The following is a 9,397-nucleotide window of genomic DNA, read 5'->3' as shown; positions in this document are numbered from 1 at the left end:
ACCGTGTAGCCACAAAGGCGCGACAACTTACTTGCAGATTAGAAGAAGAAAAGTAGTACTTGAGCGGACTCTCGAGGCGAGCCGGTCTTTACCGTGCAGCGATTAAGACGGCCGCACATATTTAAAGAGCGTGCAAGCGTTAAACTTTGCGAAAGGAAAGCGTGTGAAAGCTCTCGCAAGGCCCTTTTCTTCTCCCTCCTCACCGCCTGTCGCCGTTTCAATTCACGTCCAATTAAACGTAATAACGATCCGACGCCGCTAAACGCTTCCTGAAAAGGAACAACCGCGCCGTGGATGAACCTCTTTCGGTACACGAGTGTCATTGCTGTTTTTCCAAAGCCGCTACGTTGATTAATCCACTCGTCGTTCGGTGGGTTGAACCTTGTGTGACGAGTGTGTCTGGTACGAATGCTCGATTCACGGTGATTTGATAGGTTAGAGTTGTTTTCGAACGAATTGTACCACGAGGTTTTTCAGAATTTTTCTCAGTGAATGTTAACGTTTCCTCAACGGGTGATTTAAGTCTTGTTTCATTAGTGAACTCGCGTACCACCTGTTGGATGACGCTACTGTCGACGATATATGATATTTTCCATGTGATGGACATTCGTAAAAACCATTCAAGTTATCCATTGTATAATTATATGATTAACTGCCAACGTTCGTTGAATAAAGAATTCCACAAATAATAAATTATAGTACATTCATTGCTCTCCACGGTGCACCACACTACATTTTTCACAACATTCCTAACCTCCGCGCGCACACAGTTTCCACAGAGCCGAGACTTCCGCGTACAGGTTAGTTCCTGCAAATCCCATAAACGCAAAGCCCCGCGTGTCTCTCTCCTGTCTGCCATTTACACTCATCTGCGAGACACCGCCAGAAAGCGCCACCGTTCGACCGAACTACAACACAACATGGCAGAACGAAGGAACAGCTGATTAAATGAACAGGTAACCTGACACGCTAGAGGAAGAAGAAGAAGCGAAACGGGTCGCGGTAGATAAGAACGGATCGGGTAACGGGGTCGGAGGAGATATCCGGCCAAACAATTTATCCCGATACAAATTCTCTTTACAGATAACAGAGTGCTCTCTTGACCGCAATAAAAAATGATACGCCGTGCTGAACGAAGCTGGGAGACTGGCAGTCTAACTTTTCCCCTCTTCTCCCCGTGCCTGCCACAATCTCTCGCAACTCCGTCGTCGTCGTCTAACCATTCTCTCTTTCTCAGAGTAATCGTAGTATTTGCACGGGTTACTTCGTCTGCGAACGCTGGCGACCTGGATTCTGTTTATTTCATTCTACACCGCAGACTGACAGGTTATAGGGAAAGGGGTACCACATACGAGAGACCTTGTGAACGTCGCGAAAGGAAAAAGCATCAACTGTGTCCTGATAATAAATCGTTGAATAACTGTTAGACAACAACTTCGTTAGTAATTGTCAGTACATGTTGCCGTGAGTCTAGTTACGTGCACTGATTTCGCTACAGGTTGTTACATAAATGGTGGACTGATGACCTTCACGTAGGTGACTTGAATGTAATATTCGTTCATCGGTCAATTATCTGTGGACAGAGATTTCACGAGTGTGAGAGAGGTTATTTATTAATTTTTATCTTACTATAGGCTGTTTCATAAAAGGTGAACGTTTACCTTAAACGTGAATTTGATACATCGAAGTGCCGGGGAGAAATTTTGTTAAAAGTGTCATTGGGAAGGTAGGCAGTTTGTACAGGTCGTTTCAAAAAAAAACACGGATGTTGATTTTTAATTTCATCATACAGACTAGTTTATTTGTGGTGATAATTTATATTTATTTCAAGGTCCATTGAAACAGTACTAAAATGGGGCTCCAAGTATATCGTTTTTACGTGTGCTTGTTCTTGCTCATCGCGATAACTAGTTCCCGTCAGCGGACCTGTCAGGACATAGTGTTTCCAGAGGATTCTAAGCTCTTCCAGGCTACTAAAGGAATAGTGAAGGATGTGAGAGAAAAAATCAATGAAACTGGCAAAAGAGTGAACTCCATTTTTCAGCCGTTCTGGATTCAGAGTACAACCACCACGACTACTACGGAAGGGCCAAACACAGAGAATATAGACGCATTTTACAGGATGTTGATAGACCTACCACGCAGATGTCCTGCTAATCAAACTTTCATAAAGGGACACTGCCGCTCTTTAGTTTTTTGAATTCTTCATTTCACTCATTTTTTGTTAATCCTACGTTTATTTTCATATGTAGTTGACTAACCTTCATTTTCATTTTGTATTCTGTTAATTTTATTTTGAAAACGTCTGTATCTAATTGATTCTATATTTTTAAACATAAAATCAATAAATCCTTACTTCGATTTTGAAACGTCTTATATATTACACTATATGAAAGGTTTATCGTATATTCTGTTATCTTTAGTTTTATTTCAATATACAACGAAGGATATTCATATAAAATTAACGTTGTTGCCATTCTGAAACGAGTTATACACACGAAAGATCGTACCATGTCATGTTCGATTATCTCGAGAGAGGTTAGCGTTGACGCGATTATCGAACAGTGATTTCGCGGGAGTTTCGTGAGACTCGAAGGGAATATGGCGGCGAATAAAACACCAAGGGAAAAAGAGTTATCGGACGATGGGTTCCGCGGAAGTAACTTTACGAGGACCGATGAATCCTGCGTCAAATGAAATGTGAAAAACTTATCGAATAAAGGTCCCGTGTAATTTTACGAGGACCATGGAATCTTCCGTCAAATGAAATGTGAAATGATCTCTGAATGAAATCGTTCTTTGCTCGAACGAGGCTTGATTTACGTAAGCTTCGACGAGACGGCTGAATACTCGCGATAAAGTAAAAAATATGAGGCAGAAAGTAAACATACTTCGTCAATTTTCATTTTTTTTTTTTTTACACAAACTGCAGAATACAGATAAAATATTTTTTCATGAGCAAAATACAATTTAAACAACTACATAAAACAAGATATAATCGTTAAAAAATGTGAACGCACCCATATGGCTACAGTTTACAATGTAAACAGAAAAATGATCCATATACGTAATCGCAACACAGCGGCAGTCATTGTGTCATCGTCTCGCACGTACCCAAAACAAACACTCCCATAACCTAAAAACCCTCAATTCGACGAAAAAACAACGTTCAATCTATCACTGGTTACACTCTCTAAGCAAATTCAATTTCACATGGTTTCATGACGGTCGCAAACGAGAAGCGTGATATCTGATCGTGATAGGCATCGAGGTTTCTTGGCAAACGCGAGGGAGGCACGAAAGAAACGGCCAAAATTCCGCGCGTGGCCGACGGAACGCGATCGCAACACTTATCATTAATCGCTCATTAACCACACTCTCCCCTTCCTGACCAATTATCAATTACAATGCTTATAAGTTGATTCATGCTTGTTTCGCGTGACACGTGGCACACGACATACCGCGACTCTGAATTAAAACTCCGCGATTACACGTATAGCACTCTCTAACCTACAAATATTCACGTACACATAGGACAGAGTAATACATAGACACAACAAGTAGGAACACGACACATTTACACGCGGCTAGAGAGTTAAACGATGAATGAAAGGAGAGCCGAATTTGCGTGATCGCTAATTGTGAATGTGGAAGCTTTGCGACGAGTCCCCGTGCTTCTCCACCTTTTCCTCCTCCAGCTTGTACTCGCGTATTCGAGTCAGCCAGATTTTGTGCTCATTGTCAGAAGTAAAGACCCCTCGACACTTGTTGCTCGCCATCGACATTTGTCTGCGCCTCGCTGTTATGTACAGCGTGTGCATTTCGCTTTCGTGGTTGCATTCTTTGTCGAGTTACACGTGTACACACACGCCCGCCCACACACCGACACAATTCCGACGCGCACAATATCGCGGCGACGACGACGGCGATGACGCCGACGACGACGACGACGACTTCATAATACGTACGACCGGTATTGCGTTTCCCTTACTTTCACCACGCTCACGACGAACGCCCAACCATCCATTGCTGTGACGGCCATATTGTACACGTTGTGTCTAATTGAAACGCCGATGATTTCTCATTGGTGAAAGAAACTTGGCGCCAGTTTTGTTTCTTTGTTGGATTGGTTTTAGAGAAAAAAATGTGTCTGTGCATTTTTATTTCGCTTTTTTCTTTTTGTAACAACTTTTATATATTTTTAGATTTATATTTATGTACGAGTCACGAGTGAATTAGAGTCTGTTTCGATTAAAGGTTAAATTTAGTTAGGAAAATAAATTTTCCACTGACTTTATTTAATCTTATAATTAGATTTGAATTACAGTCAGTCACAGAACTGTTCATACACCCTTCAAAAAAGAATAACTTTTTTTAAATTGGACCAAACGACTTGAGTTATTTTGAGAAGTTAGAAGAATTCGTTTACTACATAGATGATCTGTAAAAAGAATTTTGAAGAGACTGCATTTGGTCGGAATCGCGAAGAAAATAGTGAAGGTCGCTTTTAAAACTTTTTTATCTGAGCAGGTAAAAAAAATTTTAAAAATTCATTTTGTAAAGTTATGTCAGCTACATATATACATACATGTTGAAACTTTCGTCGAAATCGGTTAAGATTGCTGTGAGCTACAAACGGTTAAAAATTGTGAAAATTGCAGTATTTCACGACTTCTGCCTATAACTGTAATAAATCTGAAGGGATGAAGGAAAATGCTAGAGAGGTTAGGCGGAAAAGGAAAGGTTGTGAGACGTCTCGTCTTGGGCCTCCTAGTGGACTCGTCGGTAAGGTATTCTAGGAGACACGCGTCTTTGACCCGTGGGGGGGCTTAGGTCAGAGGTTCTATATATTTAAATGGGAGCCTGTATGAGGACTAGCGAAAATTCGCGGTTGGTTCGATCAAATTTTACCAATTTCGATAAAATTTTAAACATATATATAGCTGGCATAAATCTACAAAATGTATTTCTTTTCATTACAGGCTCAGATAAAAAAGTTGTAAAAAGCGACCTTCACTATTTTCTACGTGATTGCGACCAACTGTAGTTTTTCCAAAATTCTTTTTACAGGTCATCTAGTAAACTAATTCTTCTAATTTCTCAAAAAAGCTCAAGCCGTTTGGTCCAATTTTAAAAAAGTTATTCTTCTTTGAAGAGTGTACGAACGGTTCAGTGACTAACTGTAGTTAAGTCCAAGTTAGATGTGAATTAGGTTAGGTGAAAGTTAAATCAGGATTAGACCAAGTTCAGGATGAGTTAGCACCGCGTTAGGTTAGATTTAGACGGTGTTTAGGTTAGGCTTAAGTTAAATCAGGTTCAACCTGGTTTCGAGCCGGATTAGATGTTGTCCGTTTCAAAGTTTACCTAATTTAAATTAGGTGTGGCGTTGAGTTAAGTCTGGATTGACATGAATTACCTTCGGATTAGGCATAAATTTTGTTACAGCTTGAGTTATATTTACATTGGGTTCCCTCTGGTTTAAATTTAAACTTCATTTATGCTACCTCACCTCAATTAACCATTTTTATTGAAACCAGTGTTCAGAGCAGTAACCGTCAACGTTTCTTCCTAGTACAGCGCGTGAAATTAATTCGTGTTTATTTTAAAATAAATGTCCTGAAACGAGTTTGCGAGGCGGAAGGGGAGAGGAGTTTTATATTTCTGATTTATCGAATGCAGCTCTAATGTTGTAGAAAGATAACGTTTAGCACGTGATGGTATATTTAACGAGGTGGCAAATGTGCGAGAGATGTACAAAATATTTTGCATCGTATACGTATATGCATAAACGCGTCATTTTTCAATCGGCAGGAGCAATATTTAAAATCATACTTTCTTTAACACTTTTCCATAAATTTCCCTGGTTGTTGGACGAATGTATGTATGCATATCTCCGTGTAAATTTCAACAAATGTAATTCGGTGTAAATACGACTTTGACTGTAACGCGAATGAATTTTAATTAAATTCACTTAAACACACAGGCAACACAAACAACGTGGCGAATTTTCTTCCACTTTTGTCCATAGTGATTTTTCGAGGTTATACTGCGAGTGAATGCCGTAAAATCGCGAACACGAGACAGCCACGAGAAAATAAAAGCACACCGGTCTGGTCGATGATTTCGCCACGTACGGCGGCTCGGTTTGAAAGCGAGCCAAAATTTGCTCTGGCCAGCGTGGAAAAACACATAAAAATTCCGACAACGACGTAACTTCATTTGCATCACTAATGCATCGCCGTTGTCGAAACAAATTCCCCCGTTTTTCCCGCCTCTTTGTTCTGTCTTCCCTTTTTCACACACGCGTACACCGCTAAAAAAAAAAAAAGGAAAAAAATATAACGGAAATCAAATTCAACGAATTCGAACGTCTGTTTTTAACTTGTTTAAAAAATACATAGTCGCTTGCGAAAGTATTTTCACAGTTTTATAAAGAGGTCATTTTCGCGATATATTCGTAATTCCTTCTTTTATTCCTTCAAAAATGTTCGTAGAGTAATAAATGCCGTTGTAAAATAATTATTATTTTGCACGTTGACGAATCTGAATATATTCTAAGATTTCATCTTTCTTTTAACATCCTCATTTTGTCGATACTCTGCGGCATAGGTAGTGCTGAGGCTTCCATATTCCAAGTATCACAATATTTTTGAGAATCACTCTTCTGTCACATAATATCCACAAGAATAAAAACAAATATTCTGAGTTGAAACGAAAAGTTTGGTTAAGACAATTACCCATCTCGCAAGGTGTACGAAGACTATTGTTTATCACGTATGATTCAAGTTAGTCAAAAGTCCATCTCGCGTCTCGCAATAGTAACCATTTATATCGTTTTTCAGAACGTCTCCGTAGCCGACGCAACCCTAATTCGTCGGTAAAAAAGGGACACATTTATTTAGAGAGGTTGTGACGCGTTTCCAAAAGACGCGAGACGACCTTCTAATTACACGATGTCGCTGTTGTCGATAGCTGGTGATATATTGCCGCGTAAGATACAAGCAGAGAGAAAATGTAGGTCCATTTCGTGCGACCTAGCTACTATATAGAAACAGATGACAGGATATTGCCTTCACAGCTAATAATCCATTGTCGTTACTTCGTTACGGCAATGGCGCGACATTATTGTCCGCCAAACAGGTAAGAATTCCCCCGGCGCTTTTACATTTTTACGTGCCGTCCTCCCCTTTATCGAGCGTACTAAGCGAGATTTTTTATTCGGCCACCGAGGAAGACAAATTCACCTGCTGCCTCAGCGGGAACGACTCCCCTCTCACTATTATTGTTACTACGGCAGATAGACTTTCATTCGTGGACGACAGATTGACTTGGTACATTTTTTTTTTTTTTTTTTTACGGCAGGGGGGATGAGTGGAATTCCAACGGCCGAGTATTTTAATATTAGTTAAATAGAAACAATTCGCAGGAATTCTTACGATCATAACTCGTGACTCAGATTTTGAAAAAGAAAGTTGCAAGAGTTGTTCCGGTCAATCTCGATGTTTCGTGACGCTAATGGCGATCGCCCCGGCCATGTTTGCCTCTGAACGACAGCAACCGCAAAATCCCACCGTCCGTCGTTTAAACGAAAGCCCCCCTTTCTTTCGTTAATACTTCCCTCTCGATATTAAAAACCAGCAGAACGTTTCCATCGCGATCAATCAATTTTCCAAATACATCCAATTCCCCCGGTACGATCCGATTCTCGCGCCCTTTCCACGCTAGTTTAAATATTTCCCCGTTTCATCGTATCGTTGCGGAGAAACCTTGCTCCCATTCGAAAAGCCGTCTATTCTGAAAGTTGATTCGAACATTTTCCCTCTTACATACGCACACACATGCACACACGACGACCAATACGAATGGAGAAAGAAAAAAGAACAGCGGAAAAGAATGAAATGGAAGGGGGAAAAAAAAAACAGGACGAAGTAGAACGAAAAATTACTCCATTCGATTCGACCGACGACTAAATACATCCACCACGGTTGAGACTTGGGGGAGGGGGTGAGGGGGGCGTGACACGAAAACGAATTCGTCTCTCTCCCACGGCTCGTCAAACACCGAATTTTTCCTCTGGGCCAATATCACGGCGTTTTTGCATACCCATAAGCGGCCGCGACGTCGAACAGCATCGATAACCCATAATCATTGGTGTCCCGTCGGCCACGAACCGGCGGGCCCCGTTGCTCGGCATGAATAAAACAAACATAAGTTTCGCAGCGAATTCAATATCCCGGCGTCCCTGTGACGGGCTGAATCGGCGACGGTGGTGGGGGAACCGTGATGGGACGAGCGAGTAGCAATCAGTTGCAGCTGCGTGCACAGACATTCGGATGCATGGCGATCGAGATCGGTTCGAGTTTCGACTGAGGCTGCACAGCCTGAAGTTGGCCGAGTTTATGGCATACGATTGTGAAACAGAGGCATTTTTGGTATTGCAATCTGTTAAGTGATCGAAATCAATGAATTTGTCACCGATGCGGAATAATATTCGTAATGGAGAACTTTTATATTTAATCATGCCGCTCCTATTGCTGCAACGTGACTACATTGCTACTTCTTTGTAAAACGGTTCAAGTAAAATTGTGCTTGATTTGTGAAGAAATATTTGACGTGTGTTCTACGGGTTATATCTGTATTATAAATTGAACAATTAACAGGTTGCATGTTGATTATGGTTATATTGATTACTAACTTAAGTTACTATTCTTCTACGTTATTAATATAGGTTATTTATGTAGATTATTGTAGGTCGTGTTTTATTTTTCTTATGGAGGTTATGAACCCTCTGTGTGTACAGACCACCAAAGTTGGTAATAGCACTATGATTTTTGTGTTGAACGATAGGTTATAGCGGACCTTGTTCCGTCAGAGATTATTCGAGAAAACGAATGTATTTTTAAGAGCCATTTTCGTACGACCGAAACACCGCTGGACATCGATTTCTAATAAAGCCGGAACGCAGGAACGGAGCGTTTTAGTCGCCACCTTCTTCGCGACGATCAGACATTCGTAATTGGAATTACGAGCTTTTGTCGTAAAGCTGCACTATTCTCGTAACAATCGTCTTCCGTGTATAGCAACGTAAACTGCATACCTTAGAATTCCAGTTAAATGCAGTGGTCTAGGTTGAAGATTCAATCATACAGAACAAATCAAGCAATCAACTTACCATAACCTCATGGCCATAAACATAACCTTAATGAGAAAATAAATAAATATCTTTCATGTAAGATATTCAATCAGTTCACAGTTCTGATTCATTTAGAAACATTAATGTTACTCTTGCTAACCGTGAACATAACCTCAAAAGAGCAAAGAAATAATTAAATAAATATCATTGATAGTAATATTCGGTCAGGTAGAAGAAATCAACTAACCAATTTCACTATTCCGA

General features: G+C 40.5%; 1 protein-coding gene across 1 annotated transcript; it reads left to right on the top strand.

The window, feature by feature from the left end:
* The first annotated feature begins 1,349 nt into the window (after positions 1-1,349).
* On the top strand, positions 1,350-2,200 carry LOC108572224. The gene is made up of 3 exons (XM_017934423.1): positions 1,350-1,547; positions 1,635-1,726; positions 1,832-2,200. The coding sequence occupies exon 3, from the start codon at positions 1,853-1,855 to the stop codon at positions 2,198-2,200; it is 348 nt and encodes a 115-aa protein (XP_017789912.1). The 5' UTR covers positions 1,350-1,547; positions 1,635-1,726; positions 1,832-1,852.
* The last annotated feature ends 7,197 nt before the right edge of the window (positions 2,201-9,397 follow it).

Source organism: Habropoda laboriosa, unplaced genomic scaffold, assembly GCF_001263275.1.
Source record: "Habropoda laboriosa isolate 0110345459 unplaced genomic scaffold, ASM126327v1 scaffold65, whole genome shotgun sequence".
Classification (NCBI taxonomy): Eukaryota; Metazoa; Arthropoda; class Insecta; order Hymenoptera; family Apidae; genus Habropoda; species Habropoda laboriosa.
This window is presented reverse-complemented; position numbering and strand designations above follow the sequence as displayed.